Source organism: Ictidomys tridecemlineatus, chromosome 1 (genome assembly GCF_052094955.1).
Source record: "Ictidomys tridecemlineatus isolate mIctTri1 chromosome 1, mIctTri1.hap1, whole genome shotgun sequence".
NCBI lineage: Eukaryota > Metazoa > Chordata > Mammalia > Rodentia > Sciuridae > Ictidomys > Ictidomys tridecemlineatus.
In genome coordinates this window covers 262,577,589-262,602,933 of record NC_135477.1, presented here as the reverse complement: position 1 = coordinate 262,602,933, position 25,345 = coordinate 262,577,589, and the positions used below count along the sequence as shown (strand labels likewise).

Genomic DNA, 25,345 nt, shown 5'->3' with positions numbered 1-25,345 from the left:
CTATCCCCAATAGTCAGGCAAGTGACACTCAGTGACAGCACAGCTGCCCCCAAGAAAAGGCCCGGGTGGCTGAGCTCGGATTTCAGCCCAGTCTAGGTGTCTCCCAGGACAGTGGATGACCACTATAGCATTTCCCTGGCCCAGCCACAGCCAGGATGGCCAGGTGCCCTACAACAGGGTGTCCCCTGCCCCACCCCTCCTCTGTGACCCTGTCCCCTTCTCTCTGCTGTACTCACTGGCCACTGACCCCTCTTCCTGGCCAGTGCTGCGTCCTCACAGAGGCCGCCTCCTGACCCAGGGACAGCAGCGCACTGGGCCTGGCTGGGTGCAGGACCTCTTGTGCATCCACAAGGCAAATCCCATCATTCAAGCCCCAACCATCAGTGCTGGGCGGGGTGCTGCTGCCTGGGCCTGGATTCACTGTCCCAGCACCAGATGGGACCTGCTCAGGATGTGCCTGCCTCTTGGAGTCTGGGTCTCCAGAGACAGAACCAAAGAGGCCACCGACCTCAGCTCCTGTGGGGTCACAGCTTCCTTCCAGGCTGTGGGGTCACAGCCTGCAAGGGTGTTCGCCTGGTGTGCAGCCGCAGGGCGCTTTGTGGCAGTTTGGAGAAGAATTTGGCAAAGGTGCTGTGGGAGCCCCTTCCTGGGTCCAGTGTGCAGGGGTCTGTGGGAGACCAACATTTGCTCCCCGCCACACACACATTCCTGCCCCCGGGTAGCTGTCCCCTCACTTGCACATCCGTCCCCTCCTGCGATGCCTCTCTACACAGGTCCCTGAATTTGCAGGTCTGCAGGCGGCCACTGGGCACAGGCAGGTGCCAGCACAAGGCAGCCGGAGCCAAACAATCCCCGCCCTCCTGGCTGGCCTGGCCTGGTGCCGCCGAAAGCTCCGGAGCTGGGGAAGGACTCCTGGGCGCTGGAGGGCTGGGGGCTCTGAGCTCAGAAGCTATGGGGCAGCAGGGAGGCTGGATGCCAGTGGACTTGAGGGTGGAGGCCAGGAGGCCAGGCCAGCTGGGCTGGGGGCTGCCAGCACCTTGCTTCCTCTTGCCCCTCGTTAAGGGTGCACCTGCCCTCCCGGCCTCTGACCCTGAATCCTGACTCCCTACAAGGTGGGGCCATGCAGGGAGGGGCTGCCAAGGGCCCGGGCTCCCCGAGCACTGGCCAGGTCCCCGCTCCTGGCGAGAGGCCCCAGGAGAGGAGACTCCGGTTTGAGGAAGAGCGAAAGAGAGGAGGCTGGAGGGAGGCAGGATGGAGGCCAGAGGGTCAGGAAGTCATGGGGACCAGGCCAGGAGGCCGAGCTGCAGGCCAGGCTGGGCAGAAGGGTCTGCTCAGCTCCTCATGCCAGAGACACCAGTGGCCCTGAGGTGTCCCACCCGGTGGGCAGGGACCTCGGTGGCCCACACAGCCAGACACAGCCAGGGCAGGCGGGACTGGGAACCGGCCTCCCAGCCCAGGACCCGGTGCTGAGGCTGGGCACCGGGACACCCCGGCCTCTGACTGGCACCTGGTCATCTGACACCGAGACCCCAGTGGGACTCAGCCAGCTCTCGGAGACAGGACCCAGACGGCAGCCTCCACCCTCAGCGCACCCCGGCCTGCGGTGAGGTCCCTGCACCTGGGGGCAGCACGGCCTCCAGCACACAGGGCTGGAACAGAGCCCCTCACACACCATGACCCCATCACCTGAGTGAAACAGAGGCCGTGGGGGCCGGGACGGCACCGCCCAGAGACGCACAGCATCCTGGCTCCTGGTGGGTGTGCACAGTGCAGGGGCCTCAGGGTGTGCTCTGGGTCTGGGCTCCCCGAAAGACCTTTCCCTTCAGGAAGCCATCAAGTGGAGGACAGGTCACTCTTGTGGGCAGGAAGCACTCCCGGCTCCTCCCTGGCCCTGGACGCTGTCAGCCTGCCCAGACTTTGTCCCTCTCCCAGGGCAGCTTCTGAACACCAGGCCTCCAGCACTCCTGGGCAGACCGCAGGGAGTCCTGGTCCTGGGCTTCTGGTGAGTGGTCCTTCCTACAAACTGTGGGGCCACCCCTCCTGTTGGAACTGGGTCCACTGGGGCCCACTGACTCATCCTCTCCTAGGCGGGCTGAGGCTCCTGCCGTTTACCATGGCCCTCCTAGGTCACCCTTTCCCAGGTCCTGTCCCGCGTTCCTTCAAGGAGAATCCCAGGAACTCAGCAGAAGAGGAGTGAGTGAGCCAGGCTCTGGACAAGATGGTGGGACAGAGCGGTACCTTGCTGGCCTGTTGCAGGGGCTCCTGTCTCCGGGTCAGAGCCCACAGAATAAGTCTTGAGCCTGGTGTTTCACCCCTAGAAGGCAAACGTGACTCCACATGGGACAGGAGTGGGCCCCACCAGGGCGGTGGACAGCTGTTTCTGGAAGGAATCCATGCACCAGGCAGGGGTCCAGACAAGCCACCCCAGTGGCACAGGCTCCCCAGCACCCTGAGCCCCCACCCCAAAGTCTGGGAGGGACCAGAGAGCATAGTGACAATGCTCCACCCAGACAGTAAGGACCAGCAGGTGGTCCCTTGGGGGTGACCAAGGTTTGAGGGCCAGGAACAGGGGACCTGGGCCAGAGCTCTGGGTCTGGAACGGCCACCAGCACCTGGGGAAAGTCAAGGCCGACTCCCACTGGTGTGACCCCCGGGGAGCAGCAGGGCCACACAGAACCGGGCGCAGAGGCACAGCCTCCTCCAGGTCTGTGGGCCCTGACACCATCAGGTTACCCTCTCCCCTGTCAGCCAGGACCGTGACCCTCCCAGAGCCTGTAAGGACCTCACGGACAATGGGATGGGCCAGGGTGCGTGGGCAGGATGGCCGCCGCCCAGCGCCAGCTCTGTCCTGGGGCCCAGGGGTGAGGTGCCTCTCCTGGGGGCACAACTTCCCTGAAGATGGCCGGCCTGCCTGCTCCTGTCCCACCACCTCCCCGACCCCGGCCCTCAGGCAGCTGCTCAGTAAGTGGACCTCAGCCCCAGGAGCTGCACCTCACCTGGCAGCCTGAGAGCTGGACGCTGCCCTGGGCCACTTTCTGTCCTACAGCCAGAGTAGTGGTCGGAGCCCAGGCCAGAGTTCCGCCCCTCGGCACAGCCCCGACGGAGACCAAAGTCCTCCCAGGCCTGCACTGGAGCTGGGGTGGCTTCCCCAGCTCGGCCTCCCACAGGCAGCCTCCCTCTTCCTCCAGGACAGCCTGCCCTGGCTCCTGAAGCTGCCTGGACCCACCCCAGGTGGGCGCCACCCCAGCACTGCCCGGGGCCTGCCCTCAGGGACTTCAGCACCAAAGGGGGCGGGAAGGAGTCTAGAGGAGACCAGGCCTGGACCAGGGCATCTGGCCTTTGACAGCATGGGACGAGGACAGATAACCATGTGTGCTTGCTGCAGGGGACCCCCATGGGGAGCTCATGGTGGGTGTTCAGGATGGCCAGAGGGAGGAGTCTGTCATGCCCCAGGGCAAACTGACCTCCGGTCACTGCCCCCCAACAGGTGGGATCCTCCAGCCTGCCTAGCCGTGCTGTGGGCAGACTCCTGGCCTCGGGGGCCTGCTCTCAGGACACTGCCTGTGTCCCAGGCCCCTGGCCAACCTCCCCAGCTCCGTTGCGTCTTAACGGCCAGGCTGGGCGCGAGAGTCGGGGACACCCAGGGACCCAAACGCCTGGGAGGCCACCCAGAGCAGCCCTTCCTCCCTCCGAGGTTGAGGGTGAACTACTCTGGACCATCTTAAACAGGGCCTTGGCCTGGTCCGGAGAACTGTTCTGGGCCCTGGTGGGGGCTGCTGGAGTCCGGACGGTCCCCTTTCCTCTGGGCCTCTGAGCCCCGGTGTCAGTGCCAGGGCAGGTGGAGGGAGGCATCTGAGGTCGCCTGCACAGGGAGGGGTCTGGGAGGCTTCTGAGGGGGCAGGTTGGGGTCAGCAGGGATCTGAGCAGGTCCAGAGTCCACGGGGGAGGGAGGAGCCATGAGGCGGGGCTGGGGGTGTCCCTGCCCCCAGGGTGGCTCCCAAGGCTAGATGCTGGGCGGCGCTGCATCCTCTTTCTCCTGTGCAGGCCTCGGTGGACAATGGGTTGCTGGGGGGAGGGGAGTGCAGAGGAGGGTGGAGCTGGGTGGAGTCCAGAGACAGCGGGTCTGACCTGGGGCTGGGGGACGCTCCACTGTGGCCCTATCTCATCTGTCACGTCAGGGTAAGCGTGAGCTCTGGTTCTGAAGAGTGTTGGAGGAGCATCCAGGGCTGTGGAGGCTGAGCTGTGGGGAGATGTCTATGCTGGGAGGCCTGGTAGGCAGCCGCACTTGAGAAACCCGACACACAGTGAGGTGCAGGGAGAGGGCCTGGGAGTGACATCTGCAGGCTTGTGCAGGGGCAGCCAGCAGAGGGTGGGAAGCTGGGGATGGGTGGGGGACCAAGGGGAGTAAGGGTCTGGGGTCACCCAGGGCCACGCTGAACTACAGGAGCCTTGGGAACCTGGGCAGCACATTCCAGGAGTTAGGGATGGGTGAGTGGGATAGGAAAGGCCAGGCTGGTGGGCCCAGCTCCTTCTGCAGGGCTGCCCGTTCCTGGGTGGGGCCCAGAACACAGCCTCCAGATACAGAATGGGCAGCTGTGTGGGTGGGAGTAGGCTCTGACCCCTGCCCATAGCAGAGGGCATCCCAAGGGGGCTCGATCCATGCCAGGGGTCCTGGCCTGTTGTCTTGGACCAAGGCCCTAACACCCCCACCCCTGCTTGGCTGTCACCCCTCAAGTGGGGACTGACAGTGCTGGACTAACTGGTGGACCCTTTCAAATGGCAGGCACCCAGCCGGCCCACCGTCCTCTAAGGAGCTGCTGACTGGTACCCTCATGCCCTCATGGACACCCTCTCAGGACCCTTCTTAGTGACTGGAAAAGCTTCAGGGTTGGGTGCTTCCTGACAAATAACACACTCAAGGCCAGCCGTACCCTGGTCAGTGTGCCTGCCCACTGGCCTCCCAGAGCAGAGCACAGCTGACCAGCTGGCTGGTGCCCAGGCTCTGAACTGATACCAGGGCTATCGGGGTGCCCCAGGAGCACAGAGGGTGCACGCTCACTCACACCCCCAGGCAACTGCAGTCCAGGCAGGAGCAGTGGGAGCCCCCCGAAGGGGTTCTGGTACCCAGGAGGAGCTGGTCCTTCTGGTCTGAGCGACCTTAGGAGGCAGGCAGCGTTGTTCACGCTCCACAGCCAAGCCCACATGCTGACCTGAGAGCCCAGGGGACAGACTGAGCAAGGGACCAGGCAGCCAGAGGAGGGAGAGCAGGCTCCTGGGGATCAGTGAGGTGGCAGAAGCTCCCAGAGAGCTTTCGGGGACAGGACAGAGATGAAATGGGTCAGCGGGCAGGGGCCACTGGCCCCTCAGGACAGAACTCAGGCAGTCCTCTGCGGTGACCATTGGGCTCCAGCCAGCTTCAGGAGACAGGCCCACCCAGCCCCTGTCCTCTAACTTGCTCTCCCAGCCCACCCCTCTCCTGTCCCACTGAGCCGGGGAGGGTGGCTGGGGGCTCCCTGCCCCTCCCCACTGTAGGAGCTCCGTGGAGACCTCCCTGGATGAGCAGCAGCGCCTGGCCCCCACCCAGGTCCTGCCACCCCCCAGGCTCCACCTTGAAGTCTCCCAGGCCACCGCCGTCCAGCAAGACCCTCCCCTTCAGGAAGACACGGAAACTTTGATCTCCCTCAGCTCCCAGGGGAGCTGACCTTCCTCTCACCTTGTCCAGGAGTCACCTGGGATCCCCACATTCCTAACTCACTGGGCCAATTAAGACAAGAGCAAGACGGAAGCTCAAGAGTCCCGGGCAAACTGCTCAGTGAAGGGATTTCACTGGGTTTCGTTTTGGGGAGCATCTTTTTTCCCTTCTGATGTGGAAGCAAACATCACTCCAGGGCAGACTGCAAGGACCTTCCCGTCCAAGCACTGAAAAGCAGCAAGGAACCAAGCAGCCCCTGTGTCTACAAGTGCATTTGGGCAGATGTCAAGCTCAGACCTGTACCCAGAGGGCAGCTGAGCGCACAGACAGGCGCGGCCAGGACCATCCAGGGCGACACAGCCAGGGTGGGGGTCCAGAGGCTTGAGGCTCACTCTGTGGGACTACCAGCCACGTGCCACTGGGCTCCTGGGATCCCCACACCCTTCCCAGAGACGGGGAGGAAAGGCGAAGGTGAAGGCAGTTGGGCTCTGTCCCTCCTGCCCGGCAGGCTCCACAGGAGCATGGGGTGTGGGGTGCTGCAATGGTGGGATACGCGACCCATTAGGCCCCCAGCCACTTACCAATTTTGGCTAAGCTGGCCACGAGAATCCAGAGCGCGATGATGTACGGGTCCTGGACGTGATGCCATTTGAAGGTGACTACCTGGAATCCCTGGCTCGCGCTGCTTGGCTCCTCCTCGAAGCCCCTGACTCTTGGCAGTCCGCCCAGCGTCAGCACCAGCGCCAGCAGCGGTCCCCAGAAGGGGCCCGGGGACTCGCGCAGCCACATCACCGCGGCTCCTCAGTGCCGGGTTCTGATGCGCATATTGAGGTAAGTCCCTGCTGCGCTCCGCTCCGCCCGACGCGCGCTCTGGGGCAGCGGGCAGCGCACAGAGCTCCGAGTGCTCTGGGTGCCGGCGCAGTCCGTCCCCGCCCGGGTGGCCTTTAATCCCACGGCCCCCTCCCGCCCCAGGGCGGGGCCTTCCCGCCCCCGCTGCTCACACGTGAGAGCTGACAGTCGCACGCTCGCGGCACGCCCGCCTGGCCTGTGCACGCCCATCGGGCAGCCGGACCCCCGCCCCAGGCCAGCGCGCCCGGTGCCGCCTGCTATGCTAGGAGCCCGCCACCCGGAGGGCGCCTGAGAGTGGTCGTGCCAGGAAGGATGAACCCAGAGCCGGCCGCGAACCGGGCGGCCGCCTCCCTCCCTTCCCGGCCCAGCTGTGAGTCTTTGAGTGGGCGCTGGCCGGAATGGGCCACCTCCCCCACGGACTCTATCCGATGGGTGGGCCCAGCAGTTCTGAGGCCTAGAGCGCCCCTCTGCGGTGACCGTTGGGCTCCTGGCTGCTGTGACATTGGCAAGGCCTGGGACAGCACAGACCCTTAATGGAAGAGGTCCCTGACTGTGGGTCTCGCCTGGGACTCCGACCCACACTCCAGACAGGGCTGAACAACTTGTCAGGAACTAGGGCTCCGCTTCCTGACCTGCGAGGCTGATCTTTAGATCCCTTTGCCCCTCCCCTCCACACCCCCCTGGTCTCAGAGCTCAGAGGAGTATGAGCCACTCTGGCTTCCAGCAAGAGGACCTGATGTCCTTTATCTGCCCTTGACTCCCCAAGGACAGCACTGCAATCCAGGAGTGCGTCCTAGGCACCTCAGGCTCCCTCGGGCCTGGCAGAGCTCCACCTCCCCAAGTGTCCTCAAGTCTTATGGTTCGGATATAAAGCGACCCCCAAAGGCACATGTGCTGGAGACTTGGCTTCCAAAGCAAAAGCGTTGGCCAGGGAAGTGGTCGCGTCATGAAGGCTCTAACCTCCACGATGGATTCATAATTGACGTCGTTATTGAGAGGTGGTGGGAACTGCAGGAGGGAGGACCTCGTGAAAGGACTGGGCCCCTGGGGACATGTCCTTGGGGTCTGTGTTTGTCCCCAGACTCTCTCCCTCTACCTCCAGCTTCCAAGAAATGAGTCACTTTGCTCGCTGTGTTCTTCTACCCGGAAGTTCTTTCTGCCCCACCACAGGCCCAGAAACAGCTGAGCCAGCTGGTCATGGACTGGAGCCTCTGGAACTCCCTTTCTCCTCTACAATGTCGTCAGGTCCCCTGCCACAGGGATGAAGACCTGCCTAGCCACCAGGTACCCCACTGCCACAGCCACTCCTGGAGGTCCCTTCACCTGCCCCTTTTGGTCCCTTATGGGAATCCTCCAACTCAAAGGAAAAGCCCTAGTTCTCCCCAGATCCAGTGCCCTTATCTGTCCCTAGCTCTCAGTGATGTCCCCCCAGCTTCCCAGGTGGACCCTGCTCCTTCTCTGGGACCCCTACCTAGAAGGCTCCTCCCATGTGCTCCAAATGCTCACCCTTCAGCTCCCTGAGGTCTGGCTCCAAGGTCCCATTCCCAACCCATCAGTCCACAGTTGGGAGACTGTCCTCTTCCCTCTCCTCATCAGCTCAGCCCTCTTCCTGAAGTCCACCTGCTGGACTGCCAGTTGATGGGCCAACTGCTCCATGAAGTACCTGCCCAATGACAGGGGGCTTCAACTGCTCAGCTCTGAACCTGGGGCAATAAACAGTGCCTGGTGGTAGCAGTATCATGAAAGTCAGGTGCACAGATGGGTGGAGGGACATGGGTGGACAGAAGGCATGTGATGTCTTTTAGCATCTGAACACAAGTTGGGGCTCCCAAGAAGCCCAAGGAGGCCAGCACTGAGTTGGTTTTCCCATTTCCTGCTGCAGGGAGGAGGCCTAGGTAGCAGAGCGTGGATTCACATCCTGCTCAACTGGGTGGTTTGGCTGGGTGGCTAGGTGCCGTGTGGGGCAGGATCTGGCACGCAGCACTGGGGCACTGCGGTATGTGACTGGCCATGGGGATGTAGGAGTTGCTCATGTCCACTCCAAACCTGCTTGTTTCCAGCCTCATCCCAGTCCTGTCCAGAGAAAGACCCACTGGGTGAGAGCAGGCACAGCTCCAGCTCAGTCAGCCTCCCTACCCCTCCTTCATGGCTGCTGGGTGAACCTGGAGCAGGGGCATCCTCTTATATGCTCCTGTAGTCCACAAGAAGGCCAGATTCCCACCAGAACAGCATGTGCCATGATGTCTGATATCACTCTGGTCGCCATGCCCTGGGGGGTTCACCCAACCCTGCCAGACCTAAGGGCCGCAGCTTGCCTCCTGTGAGCCCCAAGGCAGTTCAAAGGGCAGCAGAGCAGAGTGTTATTGTGTGGATGTGAGAACGCAGGTGAGCACTGATGGTGTTCCTGTCCATGGGAGGGAGTGCTGCCCACGGCACAGGCAGGCCACTTGAGACGAGTGGAAGGGATGCTCCATGAAGGGTGGGGAGACAGCAAGCCCCTGCTCCCACCCTCCGAGGTGGTGTGGCTGCTTGGCAGGGGTCTGGGGTACTTGGGATGCACCTGTTGCTGGGAGCCCCCCCCCCATGTGCTGCCCATGCCCCAGTGCCTGCAAAGGGTAAGAGAGCAAGGACACTTGCCTCACAGGTAAAAGTCAATCTGGGTGTGTATAGTGTTTTCACCCCCTCCATGGACTGAGGCCATGGGCGGGGTCTGTCCCCATTGCCTCTTATTCTCTAACCAGGCCATGATTTTAGGTAAGCTGTGTCCTGATGGGCAAGCTGTATGCACAGCGCCCCCTGGAGCTCAGCAGCACACCATGCCATCTAATGGCTGCCCCTCGTCCACCCTACGCACTAGCTCCTGTGGTTCTCTTCCCACAGTGCAGGGGCCTTGCCCATGCACGAAAGTGAAGTGTTGAAACAATGCTGAAGAGCAGTCCAAAAAGAACTGAGATCTACCTAACTGGCACAAGCATCCAAGCTTTAAAGTCAATTGGGAGACATCTAGTCCCTCACATTAATTTCTGATTGAATTTCTTTTGCATGGTTTGTGAAAAACATCTTGTGAATAAAGAGGCAAATGGTTTGAAACCTAGTTATGCTTTTGTTAAGAATACTGAGATGAAAGTGAGTTTTCAGCATAACAAGTTTAAGGACATGCATTCACCCCTACGAGTTCACCTTTAGACCTGCAGTGGCCACAGGCCAGCTCTTCTCAGGGAGGGAAAGGCACAGATTTTATCACACTGGGCAGCTGTGATGGGTGCTCCCTTCTCCTGTTTATCTGAGCACCCACTGGGTGCCATTTGGATACTATTCCAAGCAACCTGACCCCCCACCCCCTGCCCCAGCTGCTCTTCCCACAGCCATATCTCCATCAAGGACAGATTTGTCATTTCTTATTTAATGGCTGCAATATAACTGCATTTCTCAGAAACAAATTATTCCCATCAGGGTACCTCTGCCTATCGGCATTGCTTGAGACCCAGGTTGGACAGGAAGGGGCTGGGAGCTGCCTTGTGGTTCAGCGGGCACTCACGTGGGCAGGGATCTCATTACCTAAACCTGCCTCCAACGTTCCTACCTCTCCCACGGTGAGTGGGTACCACCTTGGGGACGCGCGGTTTGGCCCCAGATTCCAGAAATCGGTGGAGTGGGCTGGGAGCGTCGGAGTCAGACCCCAGCACCCTGGCTGCTGCCGTGTAACTGGGTCTGGGGTCTGCGCAGCTAGTTGGGGACGGCCTCTCGGCAGCAATAATGTGGGCGCTCCAGGCGACTCGCCCCGCGCCGGGCCGCGGCTTGGTGAGCAGGACGCCTGGATCAAGTCCTCCAGGTGGGGCACGCGGGCCGGAAACTGGGGCAGCAGGCTGGGCCGGGGGCGGGGCCGGGGGCGCGGCGCGGGGTCCAGGAGCCCGGACTGGGGACAGGGGACAGGGCTGGAGGTCTAGGTTGAGGCATGCCGCTAGGAGGGGCGTGGGCGGCGGTCTCTGCACTCTGCAGGCACCAGCGCGACCACAGCCGCCGCCCTGGCCCAAGCCCCGCGCCGCAGGGCGCAGCCGCTCGACCCTGAAGGACTGCTCCTGTCCCTCCTCCGGGCCTTGGGGATCCCAAGGTCCCCTCCGCGACTTGACCCCAGGATTCTACTGAGCTTCCTGAGACGCCCAGGAGACTCCTCCCACCTCCCCGCTCCCGCGGCCGCGTCGTCCCTCGCGGCGCCCCCCAGGGTTTCTGCCTCCATTCCGGACCCCCGTTCCAGGAGAGACTGGCCTCGAGCCTCACCCTCCAGCGCCAGAGCTGCAATTCCGCAGTCCCTCGCTGGGCTCCCATCTGCTGCGTCCGCTCCAGGAAGGGGCTCACCGGCGGGAGGCTGCGACCCTCCTCAGGGCAGAGGCGGGACCTCAGCCCTTGGGCTCCAGCCACGAGGAACTGCGCTGCAGTGTGGCCTGTGGGACTTAAGAGCCCACCAGATCCCCATCTCCACTGGCCTTGGATGGCAGGGTGACCAACCAACCGTCCCCTAGACAAACGACATTGGGAAAGGACTAGGCCTGTGCCATTCATGAATGGAGATATAGGCACAAGGACACCACAGGGTTCCGGTAATGGATGAGATAATCCCCCTTGACGGAACTGATCCAGGAAGGAAGGTCGTGTGAAGGACAGGAAAGGTCATCACTGACAGATTGAGCAAGTTCCATGGATCTGATGAGTACCTGTGACCTGGACTGGTCACTGATGACTGTAGGGAGGTTTCTTTCTCACTGAGAGCAGAAGCGTCTGTGGTGCCTGCTGTTGGTGCTGTGCAGAGGGAGCCCCAGGTTCCAGCCAGCACATTGAGCCAGAGAAGGAGCACCAGTGTAAGAATTGCAAAGGAGGAAACAGACCATAATTGTTAGCAGAGATAATCCCCCACTGGGGATGTAGCTCAGTGGCAGAGCACTTGCCTAGCTGCTGGAGGCCCTGGGTTCCACCCCATCCTCTGCAAAATAAATAAATAGTATCCCAGAGATTTGGAGGCTGAAGCAGGAGGATTGCAAGATCCAGCCTGGACACCTCAGCAAGACCCTGTCTCAAAACAAAATTAAAAAAAATACGCTGAGGGGCTGGGGATGTGGCTCAAGCGGTAGCACTGGCATGCGTGCGGCCCGGGTTCGATCCTCAGCACCACATACAAACAAAGATGTTGTGTCCCCTGAAAACTAAAAAATAAAAAATTCTCTCTCTCTCTCTCTCTTAAAAAAAAATACGCTGGGGATGTAGCTTAGTGGTAAAGTGCTCCTGGTGAGCCCCCCCTCCCACCATAAATAAATAAATAAATTCGTGTCTCAAGAGAATTACAAGTTTCAGCCTTGTGTGGCTTACCAACTTCATCTGTGGGCTGGGTTCTGATAGCAACCTCCTAGCCGTCACGTTTGGTACCAGAGCATTCTGTGACATTCCCATAAGGACAGAACTACCTGAGAAAGTGTCCCTGTCATGAAGCAGGGTGCCACTGTTTTAGAAGCAAGGTTCTGGCTACAAAATCAACATTCCAAAGTCAATTATATTTTGTTTGTGATCTTTTTAGAAAAAAAAAGTTAGTTTGGAAATATTATTTACACAACATCAAAAATATAATATTCTTAGAGAAGAATGTCGCAAAAGAGGAGAATTAACCAGTGAGGCCAAGTTCTTGGAAAGATTGTAAGTTATGGACTTAATTTCACTAATGAATATCAGACTATTCAAACTTTGTGTGTGTGTCCAATTTGATAATTGTGTTTTTCAACACATTCTTCCAGTACCTTTTATGTCTGTAAACCCCTGCAATGATGTCTCCCTCTCTATTCTACGGATGCTGGGCTCTTTTCTCTTTAATGACCAGCAACTGCTAGAGGTTTATCAGCTTTATTCATCTTTTTGCGGAATCAGATTTGGTGTTTGGATTTCCTGTTACCTAACATGGATTTCCTCCACATTATTTCCGACTCCTGTGACACAAAATTCATTATTATTTCTCTGTGTTCTTTACCTTTATTTGGTGTTCTTTTTCTAGCTTCTTGAAATGAAAGCTTGAGCCACTGATTTTCAGCATTTCTCCTTAAACATGTGACTTGTTCAATAAACTGTAGGTTTCCCTTTGGCAATCAGTTGTGTGCATCCCAGAAGTTTTTGTGCTGTATTTTCCTTATTTAGCTCAAAATGTTTTCTGATTTCTACTGGGGTTTCTCTCTGACATATAGGTCACACAGAAGTGGGTTGCTTTACTTTATCATTGCTTTATTTCCAAATATTTGGAGATCATCCTATTGTCTTCCTGTTACTGAGAACTAATAGTCCCATCGAGGCCAGAGAGCACATGATGCAGGGTTTCAGTCCTTTTTTTATTTCTAAGGATCTGCTTGTGATTAGGAATCTGGTCTATTTTGGTGAATCTGCCACGCGTCTTGGTGAGCGTGTGCATCCTGCCGTCCCGGGGCCTGGGGCTCTGGCCGAGCCATTTGGCCAAGCTGGTTGATTGTGTCATTCATCTGTATCCTGCTAAGGTTGTGTCAGAGGCTAAGCCTCCCTCTGCCGGGTGGGGTTTTGTCCGTCTTTGGAGCCCCTGACTTCTGCTGTTGGCTCTCTCAGTTGTGTAGTGTCTATTGATGCAAGGTGGCCAAATCCTGGGCTGACCTGGCCCCTGTCATCACGGAATGCCCCTTTCCTTCTCCCATTTCTTGCCTAAAGTCCACTGTGACAGGATTATTCCCACACCAGCCGTCTTTTTGTTAATGTAAGTATATCATCTCAGTCTTTAATTGTCCACCGACTTGTATCTTTTGTTTAACTGTAACTTTGTTTCTTATTGGGTCGGACAATTTTTCTCTTTTATTAATCATTCTTAACTAATGATGTACAAATGGCAAACTGTGGTCCTCCAGATCTGGACCATGTAGCTGGCCTCTCCCTCTTCACGGGACAGGGGCTTGTCCTCCTTGTCAGCCACAGTGTCCCCTGCCCGAGGGGAACCTGAGTTCTGCTCCTGCGCGGCTGGCTCGGAGGGCAGCGGGCTCGCTCGGTGATGTCCTTGACTGTTCTCTCCGCCCCTCCAACCAGTTATTTTCCCTCAGCATTCTTTTTATAATTCACTTCCCTTGAGCAAATATTTGCCTGGACTGTTAGGTCCTGTGTGTGGTACAGGTGCACGTGGGCCTCCAGCGGCCCACAATCAGTGCAGGGGAGGTGGCCCTTGTGAGGAGCGTCTGAGGCCACAGGAGGAAGGGTGGCTGGCGGGGCTGGTACCTGCCCCCACCCCCCTGGAGGCCCTAGCTCCTGCCGTCCATGGCCTCTCTGCCCTGTGGCGTTCCGATCCTAGCCCACACGGAGCCTGGCAGCAGTAGGTGTCCCTGCAGCCTCACACTTGGGTGATCACCAGGTGCCCCCTGCTTCCTCTGGTGCCCCAGGCCCCCAGGGGCTCCAGACGACCTGCCCCCTTTGCCCTGTCCCTGGGAGGGCCCCCTGTCCACTGCCAAGGCCCAGCAGCAGCCCTCTGGTCAGAACCAGGCTCTGTACTAGCTGAGGCCCCAGAGCCCAGCCCATGAAACACCCCTAAGTCAAGTGCAGCTCTGGGAGCAGAGGCAGAGGCACAGACCACCACTGCCCGGGCGGCGGGTTCAAAGGAGCACCAGTCTCTCTGAGCCCCAGTCTCCCTCTGTAAAATGAGGATGAGTCCTCAGGCACCAACCACAGGGCTGGGCAGGGGCTGGCACATGAGTGCTGGCCTCTGCAGGCCCTCAGCTCAGCCACAGCTCAGCCCACAGCTCAGCCCACAGCTCAGCCACAGCTCAGCCCACAGCTCAGCCCATAGCTCAATCACAGCTATGCCCACAGCTCAATCACAGCTATGCCCACAGCTCAGCCACAGCTCAGCCCACAGCTCAGCCACAGCTCTGCCCACAGCTCAGCCCACAGCTCAGCCCACAGCTCAGCCCACAACTCAGCCACAGCTCAGCCCACAGCTCAGCCACAGCTCAGCCCACAACTCAGCCACAGCTCTGCCCACAGCTCAGGCACAGCTCTGCCCACAGCTCAGGCACAGCTCTGCCCACAGCTCAGCCACAGCTCAGCCCACAACTCAGCCACAGCTCTGCCCACAGCTCAGGCACAGCTCTGCCCACAGCTCTGCCCACAGCTCAGCCTCAGCTCAGCCCACAACTCAGCCACAGCTCTGCCCACAGCTCAGGCACAGCTCTGCCCACAGCTCTGCCCACAGCTCAGCCACAGCTCTGCCCACATCTCAGCCTCAGCTCAGCCACAGCTCAGCCAACAGCTCAGCCACAACTCTGCCCACAGCTCAATCACAGCTCAGCCACAGTTCATCAACAGCTCAGCCCATATCTCAGCCACAGCTCTGCCCACAGCTCAGCCACAACTCAGCCCACAGATCAGCCACAGCTCAGTCCCACAGCTCAGCCACAGCTCAGCCATAGCTCAGCCCACAGCTCAGCCCACAGCTCAATCACAGCTCAGCCACAGCTCTGCCCACAGCTCAGCCACAGCTCAGCCCACAGCTCAGCCACAGCTCAGCCTACAGCTCAGCCCACAGCTCAGCCCACAGCTCAGCCACAGCTCAGCCCACAGCTCAGCCACAGCTCAGCCCACAGCTCAATCACAGCTATGCCCACAGCTCAGGCACAGCTCTGCCCACAGCTCAGCCTCAGCTCAGCCACAGCTCAGCCAACAGCTCAGCCACAACTCTGCCCACAGCTCAATCACAGCTAGCCACAGTTCATCAACAGCTCAGCCCATATCTCAGCCACAGCTCTGCCCACAGCTCAGCCACAGCTCAGCCCACAGATCAGCCATAGCTCAGTCCCACAGCTCAGCCACAGCTCAGCCACAGCTCAGCCCACAGCTCAGCCCACAGCTCAATCACAGCTCAGCCACAGCTCTGCCCACAGCTCAGCCCACAGCTCAATCACAGCTCTGCCCACAGCTCAGCCACAGCTCAGCCACAGCTCAGCCCACAGCTCTTCCACAGCTCTGCCCACAGCTCAGCCCAGATCTCAGCCACAGCTCTGCCCACAGCTCAGCCACAGCTCAGCCACAGCTCAGCCCACAGCTCAGCCACAGCTCAGCCCACATATCAGCCACAGCTCAGCCCACAGCTCAGCCCACAGCTCAATCACAGCTCAGCCACAGCTCAGCCCACAGCTCAGCCACAGCTCAGCCCACATATCAGCCACAGCTCAGCCCACAGCTCAGCCACAGCTCAGCCCACAGCTCAATCACAGCTCAGCTACAGCTCAGCCACAGCTCAGCCCACAGCTCAATCACAGCTCTGCCCACAGCTCAGCCACAGCTCAGCCACAGCTCAGCCCACAGCTCTTCCACAGCTCTGCCCACAGCTCAGCCCAGATCTCAGCCACAGCTCTGCCCACAGCTCAGCCACAGCTCAGCCTCAGCTCAGCCTCAGATCAGCCACATCTCAGCCACAGCTCAGCCCACAGCTCAGCCCACAGCTCAGCCACAGCTCAGCTACAGCTCAGCCACAGCGCAGCCCACAGCTCAATCACAGCTCAGCCACAGCTCAGCCCACAGCTCAATCACAGCTCTGCCCACAGCTCAGCCACAGCTCAGCCACAGCTCAGCCTCAGATCAGCCTCAGATCAGCCACATCTCAGCCACAGCTCAGCCCACAGCTCAGCCCACATCTCAGCCACAGCTCTGCCCACAGCTCAGCCCACATCTCAGCCACAGCTCTGCCCACAGCTCCGCCATAATTCAGCCCATAGCTCAGCTCACAGCTCAACCACAGCTCAATCACAGCTCTGCCCCAGATCAGCCACAGCTCAGCCTACAGCTCAGCCCACAGCTCAGCCACAGTTCAGCCACAGCTCAACCACAGCTCAACCACAGCTCAGCCACAGTTCAGCCATAGCTCAGCCACACTTTAGCCCACATCTCAGCCACAGCTCAGCCACAGCTCACCCCACAGCTGAACACAGCTTTGCCACAGCTTTGCCCACAGCTCTGCCACAGCTCAGCCACACTTCAGCCCACATCTCAGCCACAGCTCAGCCACAGCTCTGCCACAGCTCTGCCACAGCTCAGTCCACACTTAGCCTCACTTCATTTACTCTGTCAACTGCTCACAGCTGGCCTCTACTGCAGGAGGCCAGAGCCTTGGTCATTGTGACTACCTCCCAGCCTCTTTACTCTGGGCAGTATTCCTCGTCAGATGACCATTCCATCAGTCTTCGCTCAGTTCTGATCAGCAGATTATCCCTCTGGAGGAGAGCAGAGAACTCCCCATCCTCCCCTTCCTAGAGCCTCCACTTTTAATCAGAAGGCTCAGGCAGGCCCAGTCCCTCTGGCTGGGAGCCTTGCAGGAGGAAAAGCCCTAGGGCTGTCTGGGTCCAGGTCCATCTCCCAGGGTAGGACCTGCTTATATCTGCAGTCTCAGTGTCCCTGCGTGGCTGCGGCACACTGGTGTGAGAGGCCCCGAGGGGACCCAGAGGCCCTGCTTGGCATCCTCATGTTGGACACCATGGGAGGCCAGAGACTATGGGAACAGCATGGCGAGCAGTGACCTCCTGGAGAGGTGGCAGCACATGGCTTTCGCACAGCCTAGGAGCTTCCTCATGTGGCACTTCCAGGTTGCTAGACTGGGGCCAGGACCTCCGGGCACACGCAGTGGCCATCCCAGTGGGCCCCCACCTCATGTAGAGATCAATGGCCACAGGCCTTGATGACCTTTGTGGCCCGCGGTCTGTGCACTGAAGGATTTAGGAGATGCAGCTCCCCAGGGCCAAATAGGGGGACCTGACCCAGGGTCCAGCCCCGCTCCTGGGGGTGGACATGACTTTGTTCATATATCAGTCCCGAGAGTGCTTCTCAGGAAGTATGAAGGAGGCTTCCCAGAAAATGGCAGCTTGGCTCACAGCGGTGAGTTCAGAACTCCCTGGTGTGCCGTGAAGTCCCCCAGCCCTGTCCCCATGTCTGTCTGTGGGGCCTCCTGGACAGCTCTGCACTTTGCCCTTCCACACAGTCATGGAGACTTGGGGACAGGGCTAGGTGCAGCCCCCAGTTGCTGGGGATAACTGCCAGGGAACAAAGGCCCCCTGGTACAGCTGATGGGGGCCACAGCCATTTCCCTCCAGGCCCAGCCAGGGTTGCTGGAGTGCCAGGTGGTGGGCAGCCCCAGGGAGCAGGGCCAGCCCCACTGCCTCCAGGCAGCCCAGGCAGGCCACCCACGGTGGAGAGGACCAGCTGCAGCTCCCTCCATAGCACACACCACCTCCTCTGCTCTGCTCCCAGAGCAGGTCAGCCTGGACGGGAGGGCACCACCTGGGTACCACCAAGCTCAGGGAAGTCGGGGGTGAGGAGAGAGTCGGCCACGGGCCCCTCTGGGGACTCAGGTAGGAATCTGTGAGCCATCCAAGCCCTGCGGCCCTGCTTCCCAGCAACAGAACAAGACCCCAGACAAGACCCCAGACAAGACCCCAGGCCTTGTGGTTGGGGAAGCTGGGTCCCTGGTTTCCTGGGTCACCAGGGCCAGCCCCATCTAGAGCTCTGGCCTCCTGGGAAGGAAAAGGAGCTATGAACCAAAAAGTGCAGGATGCTGGGCAGCCATGGGGACAGCTGCTCACCTGCAGTGGAAAATTCCCCAGAGAGCAAGGCTGCCTGCGTGGAGGGAATTCCTGGGCAGAGGTGGAGAGCGCAGCACTCATTTGCACTCATTAGCCTCCAAAGTGGAATGTCGCTCACGCCAGGCCCAGCTGGCACCCAGCGGGCGGGACTCAGTGTCCTGCACACCAGGCCCCCTCAGCCTCCTCCATCAAGGCCACAGGACTCAAAGCCAGCCCTGCCTCATGCTCAGGACACAGGGTGGGCTCTGCACTCCGTCCTCCGACCTGTCAGAGCTGGAGACAGGGGTCCTGCCCCTCTCTGCCCTGAAGGGCCCACACCCAGTCCCGGTCCTTGGGCCCTGTGGGGGGCTTCACAGGTGGGCTCTGGGAAGGAAAGGAGGGGACCCTGAGCCCCTCATCCCCAGGAGCAGCTGGGCAGGCCACCTTCTCTCTGCAGCTGGGTGCTGGGCCCCTGGCGGGTATGAGGAGGCTCCCTGCTGGACAGAGGAGGCCTCCTGAGGCCAGCTGTGCCCTGCCCTGCTCTTGCCCATCTGCTCCATCCTGGAGGCAGCTCTGCAGCCCCTCCCTGACCCGGCCCACCAAGATCTCACAGGAGGGCCTGGCCACCACACGCTCACCCCAGGTGGGTACAGGTTGTCCCGGGCCAGCCCTGGCTGAGGTCAATTGGGCTATAAAGCAGACGTGGTCGTGTGGGGCATAAACCGGGACTTCTTCCCAGAAACAGGAGCCGCGGGTTTATGGATGTAATACTGAGGCGGGATCAGGGTGCCAGTGCTGTCTGAGTCACCTGCAGTGGCCCTGGGAGGGCGTGGCAGCCACTCCCCACCCAGCAGCCCACCTGGGCAAGGCAGCCACTTCCGTGGCATGGGGTGGAAGACCATGCGCCAGTTCAGATGCGTTTCACCAGCAGCTGCAGCCAAGCCCCAGGGGAGGCAGGTGACCAGACCTGAAGGCCCCACAGCTGGCTGCCAGGACACCAGTGCGAGTTTGGATTTCAGGAATAACATTTTCAAAAATCAATCTCATGCTTCCGCTGTTTGGGCTTGTGAAAACCAGGGTGTTTTCCTTGGATGAGGGCACAGCCTGCTTCCCGCCCCACAGAGCGGCCTCCCCGCGGTGCTGGACGCGGGCTGGTGCGCCATCTCCTAGCCAGCTTCACTTCCCTGGCCTGGAAATGCCTGAGTGTCTACCACAGTAACTGGCTCTGGTGCCCGACGGAGGCGAGGTGCTGACCCGGGGCTGGTGGAGCCTCGCCCACCGCCTGGCGAAGCAGCCAGCCTCCGAGATGGGGCTCCAAGCCTCTGAGGGGCAGGTGCCCCAGAGGGGCAGCACCCAGACGGCTGTTCTCCGGCAGCACCTGGGCCCTGACGCAGGCCTGAGGACTCTTCTTCGTGCTCCTCTGATTGAATGTCTCATTGTTCCGCTGGATTTCCCCGTTTAGAGCTGGGTATTTTACACACAGAAAAACCACAGCCCTGCCGCCCCGCCAGGCACCCCTCCTGGGTTTCACCTGATACCCCTGGGAACCCTGTGCGCCGGTGCCTGGCGCTCTCACTGTGCCCCTAATCCCATTTTAAAGCCGGGAAGCTGAAGGCTTTGGGGCTGGTCCAGGGCCACAGCGCCAGGATGCTGCCCACCCCCACTCTGTGACCTTGCTGGGGCACCCCGGACCCCCATGGCCCATGTTGCCTCAGGGAGTTGCCTAACCTCTGTCCCCGGCTTCCACACCACCAGATGGTGGGAGTGGTACCTTGCCAGCCCACCTGCTCCAGGGGGAGGTGCCCACTCAGGGTCAGTGGAAGCAGTGTAGGTGCCCATGTGGGAGGCTGGCTGCCCTGTGTGGGAGATGGGTGGGTCTCTGCAGGCGCACGGAGGCTGCTGGCTATGATCCCAGTTGAGACACTGCTGGGGCGAGGAGGGGTGAGGGGTGAGAGGCCCCCACAGAGCTGAGCAGGAATGCACACACCCACCCTTAAGTCTGACAGGCTGTTGGGCGGGGGAACCACGGTGCTGACGGAACTGGCTGATGTATCCAGATGACCCTGGGGCCGGCGCTCTGCTAGGGGTCAGTAATCGCCCCAGCCCAGCACACCACACCTGCGGCTCCCACCCCACCCCGCTTTACCCCATGGCAGAAACACAGCACCTTCCCCAAGCCCCGGGGCAGCAGTGGGAGAAGCAGGGTGGTCCTGGTCCCTGGCAGCAGGCTGAGCCCATCATGATGCCAGGCACAGGACAGCAGCAGGGAAAGCTCAGATCCCCTGCCCTACGTGAGGCTTGCCCGGATGCCCAAGGGCCTGCAGTGGCAGAGGCTCTTCCTGCCAGATGTGCTGGGGGAGAGGCCTCAGGGGTCTCCCAGTCGGGGCTGGCCAAGTGACTATTTAAATATCTGCTGTAGAGCAAATTTGCTTTATTATTAGTCTGCAAGTGCCCAGAGCCACGAGGGGACGTGCCCATGTGTGATGGTCAGCAGGAGGAAGCCAGCAGGGATGTCTGAGCCACCGAGGCTGGCACAGAGGCCAGCTCAGGGTGCACCTGCTCCCCAAGCCAGCTCTGCCCACTGGCTGAGCTAGGAGGTGGGGCCGGTGGGGTGTGAAGGGATGCAGTGACTGCATCCACAGGGAAACCACCCTTGACAGGAAGGGGTTCCCTGCAGAGCTCCCTGGAGCTGGTACCTGTGGGTGCACGTGTGCCCAGGGGCTGGTCCTGCATCTCTAGAGCGGGGGCCTTGGTGGGAGCCGGCCCTACCCGCCCTGTGCTGGGGAGCACCTCTGGCTCTGCTGTGTGCCTCCCAGAACTCCCACTTTTCCTTCCATACCAGCTCGTCTGGGGGCATGTGCTTGAAGGGAGGTCCCCTGGCTCTGCCTCCCACAAGGAAGGGGCCATAGCTCCCCACACCTCTGGCCCAAGGACTCCTGTGGCACAAGTCAGTGCTCAGACAGAGTGCTCAGGGAGGGCAGGCCTGGGAGACCTCCTCCCACATCTCCTTTACCCCTGCACCCTTGGAAGGTGACGCCTTTGCTCGGCGCCCCCACCTGCTGGCCGCAGGGCTATAAACCCACGAGCTGGCTCTAGCACCCTGGCCTCTCCTGGACTCTGGGAAGGGCTGGGAGGGCCCCGTTTATGGCAGGCCCTATTCCTGCCTCTCCTGCAGCCACAGCCTCTCTGCAGGAAGGGAGCTGCCTGGCCTGGAGCTGCCCAGCCTCTGCCAGTCACTGTGCCGACCTTGCCTCTGCCCCACCCCCCAGGTCTGTCTGAGTGGAGAGGGAAAGGCTACTGTGGGCGGGAGGGCCCTGGCCAGCCTGGGCCCCCGGCTACCTGTGTAGATGAGCCCTCGCCAGGCTCGCATGCACAGTGGCACAGAGCACGGCAGGACCGTGACCCCAGGGACACTACAGTACAGATGAAGATAGAAGGTCATACCAAAGCAGGGCAGGCTGGGGCGCAGGGCCGGGACCACCCCCCCATAGCAGTCTCTGCGTGCAGTCTGGGTCGCAGCTCCCCTCCCTGTGACCTTGGGGTCCTGCAGTGAGAGAAGGCCTATTGGTGCTATCCCGCCTCCTCATTAAATCCTTATCGAACAATAGCCCTGGCGAGGGTGAGACACTGCGGGGCGTGGAATTATATATTAACTTGTGCTAATTAATGTTTATGGCACAGGGCGCCGCACTCTCCCTGCTGGCCATAACCCAGCAGTGGCTTCCATTCAGAGTGGACACTGTGCTGCCCCCTCTTGGACCACAGGGCTGGCCTGCCCAGGCCGCTACCTCCCAGATCCTGGCCCCCCAGACTGCCCCTCCTAAGCCCTCCAGGAGCTGCCTGGACCCCTCTGTGGCCTCCTTTCTGAGGGCAATGGGGAGCAAGAGGGGAACCCCCAAGGCAGGCCACCCCCTCCACCCCAGCTCTCTCCTTCTTGTGGCAGAGGACTGTCCCTCCTCCCTCCACCCAGAAATGAACAGCCTTGAACCTTCAGTTCTCCTTGATGGGCCCCCTGAAGCAGCTCAGGGTCGCCCCCTGGTGACCTCCCGCAATGGGGCAGGGCCAGCCTCACCATGGGCCACTTCCCTGCCTTCACCTCCCAGGGCAGGCAGCCTCCTCCACCTTGCTCCTGGAGCCACCTCTCAGGCCTCCCTCCAGGAGATGTCCCCCTTCCCTCCTGGCCTGCTGCCCTCTCCTCCTTGCAGAGGGTCCATCTCCCCACACAGCAGAGCTCCTGAACAAGACCAGAACACAGGAGTCATGCTGCGGCGGAGGTACCCCCACAGGGAGCCGGGACCTCGCCTCGCGGGTGTGGTGACAGGCTTGGAGTGCGGCTCCCTGCCATGGCCTGCCCCAGGCCCACCCTAGATGGCTGGGGTGGACAACCCCAGAGCAGGACCCCAAGGGTGGTCGGGAGCCTTGGCAGAACACGGGCATCAGTCAGAGGGGAACGAACTGTAGACACCCTGTAGCTCAGAAGAAGCCAGGCCACGGTGGCGCAGCCCAGTCCTGGCACAGGGACACCACTGTCGGCTTTGGGAAAGTGCAGGAAGCTCAGGAGAGAAAGGCCCACACCAGCTGCCAGCCAAGGAAGCTGCCCCCAGCTGCCCACGGTTCTCTGCCCTTGAGGATGGGCTTCTGTATCGAGGACCCAACTCAAACAGCAGCACAGCTTGCAGTTTCCGGGAGCGTTCGCACTTGGCCCTGGGCGGCACCGAAACCTCCCCAGTCTCCGGGAGGAGGCTCGTGGTCCCTCCCCAGCTGACCAGGGCAGACAGGAGGCCGCACTGAAGGGGTCAGGCTGCCTCCTGTCCCTCAGCACCTAGTGACCCAGTCCTCTGGGGGTAGAGACTCTGGCCCACACTCCCCTGGCCAGCTCCCACCGATGGTGTCCCCAGTGATACCAGGAGGTGCCTCCAGGAGGGAAGGAGACAGAGTAGCCCCAGTGCAGGGCCCGCCCAGGCCTCCAGGCCATGTGGGGGAACACTGCCCAGCCTGTGTCCCCAGGAGGGGGCGAGAGCAGCTGTCCTGACCCCATCCCCTGAGGGACAGTCCCAGGGGTCTTCAGAGCAGGGCAAGGACCAGGCTCTCCTGCCACCTTCCAGCCCTGAAGCCTCCAGGAGTGGACCCCAGGCCTGGATGGGAACCCAGGGAGAGGGCAAGCACATCCAGACCCCACGGGCTTTGTCGATCACCACGGGCCCCTGGAGGTCTGCTCTGTCCAGCAGCCTGTTCCTGATGGGACGGCCACAGGAGCTCAGACAAACTGCAGAGTGTTTTCCAGGTGGCCACTCGAGACAGGGGGTCAGAATGCTTCCTGCACTTGTCATGCAGCACTGGACATGCCCATGGGGCTGAGCACCTGGGGTGATGAGGCCCAGCTGGTCACCTCCTTGATGTGTGTCATGTCCTGGGGCCTGGCCCAGATAAAGGGTCAGTAGTGGACACTGCCATCCTTGGATGGGTACACCCCAGTGGGAAGTAGGGGTCCAGGGCAGGGCAGACTGGGCCCAGGACTGTGCACAGCCTGCCTGGCCAGCAGGACCCCTCCACCCATGGAGATGTGTGGACAGCATGTGGCCCTTGGTGCCCTTCAACCTTCTCCTGCCCCATCTCCTCCAATGCTGCTTCCCACTGCAAACTCTGGGGCCCAGAGGCCTGGGGCTCTCAGAGGGTGGGACTGGGCAGGGCTTCTTCCCTGGCTGCCAAGGTGGGCAAGCAGTGACCCCTGGTGGAAGCCCCAAGCAGTCTCCTTGGATGGGTGCATGGATCTAATCTGCATTCCTGCTCTGCACAGCACTGGGGAGCGCATGAGGTCTGGTGCAAGGTCACTAGTGGTGGGCACTTGGGAGTCCACCACGGGCCTCAACTCACCGGCTTCTTGGCAGAGGACGCAGAAAGCTCAGGGCAGGACAGTCAGTGGTCATGATAACGGGAGAGCAGGCACTGAGACCTGCCAGAAAGGACCCTTAGCCCTCTCTGCAGGGCCAGCAGCGATGCTGGTCCCACCCTCCGGAGGACCTCAGGAGCCCAGGCTTTCCTGCTGCTACGGATCCCACTGAGCATTCAGGACAAGCACAGTCCCCAAGCTGGGTCTGCTCACTGAGTCCACCTCAACTGCCAGATTCCAAACTGTCCCCGGGCCCAGGGCTGCCAGGAGTAGCTGCCTTCAAGGGTGAGAGTGGGCCTTGCGTCCAGCCTCAGTGGCCCCGTCCTATCAGTGCCCCTGACAGGGCACGACAGGCAGAGGAACCTTGGGGCAGGACCCAGTGGGCAGTCCTCAACAGTGGGCCCACTGCTCCCACCACTGTCCTGCTGAGCTAGGAGCTGTCCTGGGTCCTCGGCTGGTGGACCTGGGGTTGGGCCATCCTCTCTGGAAAGGATCTGCCTTCCAGTCACAATTCTGGAATATCTCCAGGTCCAGGGCCACCCCTTAGATGACCTTCCAGCTCCTGGACCCCGGGAAGGGGCTGTGTGATCTGGCTGGGATTCTGCAGCAGCAGAGCAGGGCAGGCAAGAGGTCCAGGGCCATGGTGGGAGGGGTGGGTGGAGGCCAGGGGGTGAGCTGTGAAATCTCCCCTGAGGCTCTCGGGTGCAGCCCTCCCCAGCCTCCCTGACTTCCCTTCCAAGGTCTGCACCTGCCCTCAGGGGACAGGCCAGCCCCAGCTGGTCTCCCAGCTCCCCAGGGACAGGACTCCTGTCAGGAACCCATCCTAACCTTTAGCCAGCCTTGCGCTGGAAGGAGGTGAGAGGTTGGGGAGGCCACAGGCTCCGCGGCAGGCTGAAGCTGTGGCCAGTGGGTGGTGCCCTGCACTTCCACTGCCTCCCCTCGTTTAGTTTTTATGGGCTTTAAATCCTGCAGGTTGAGTGGGAAGGGCGGCCTGCGGTCCGAGGTCAGATTCCAGGGCTGGGGCTGGCGGCACGTGGGCTGGATGCATCCACCCAGGAGGCAAACCAACGGTGCCCGGTGCTTGGAAGTCCTCTCCCTGGCCACAGAACTTCCTGCAGAGAGCAGTGTGATGGGGGTGTCCTTGCTGGGACAAGAGGCGGCCAGCGGCCACCCCAAGGGCGTCTTTCGAGGCTGCAGGGATTGGATGTCCCCTATGGCCCTGTCCAGCCTAGTTATTAGGCAGGTCACAGCTATCGTGTGTCCTGGTGGGGCCATTGGACACCAGCAGACTGCCCGTCTCCAGGGCACACGGGGTCTGTGTTC

General features: G+C 60.8%; 1 protein-coding gene and 1 long non-coding RNA gene across 6 annotated transcripts in view; one reads left to right on the top strand and one right to left on the bottom strand.

The window, feature by feature from the left end:
• Positions 1 to 6,623, bottom strand: part of Slc9a3 (solute carrier family 9 member A3) — a 39,536-nt gene extending 32,913 nt beyond the window's left edge. For 2 of the 5 annotated variants that reach the window (XM_078018677.1, XM_078018679.1), the window contains exon 1: positions 6,274 to 6,623. In XM_078018677.1, coding sequence (XP_077874803.1) covers positions 6,274 to 6,481 — 208 coding nt within the window. In that variant the 5' untranslated portion in view covers positions 6,482 to 6,623. Of the gene's footprint in view, positions 1 to 2,238; positions 2,436 to 2,996; positions 3,412 to 6,273 lie in introns of those variants that run through there. The other 3 variants (XM_078018666.1, XM_078018672.1, XM_078018685.1) reach the window with 2 other exon arrangements.
• A 30-nt stretch (positions 6,624 to 6,653) lies between these two features.
• Positions 6,654 to 9,631, top strand: LOC144365948 (uncharacterized). Its single transcript, XR_013424678.1, has 2 exons — positions 6,654 to 8,291; positions 8,602 to 9,631. It is a non-coding gene; the product is annotated as an uncharacterized LOC144365948 (long non-coding RNA).
• Positions 9,632 to 25,345: the final 15,714 nt, after the last annotated feature.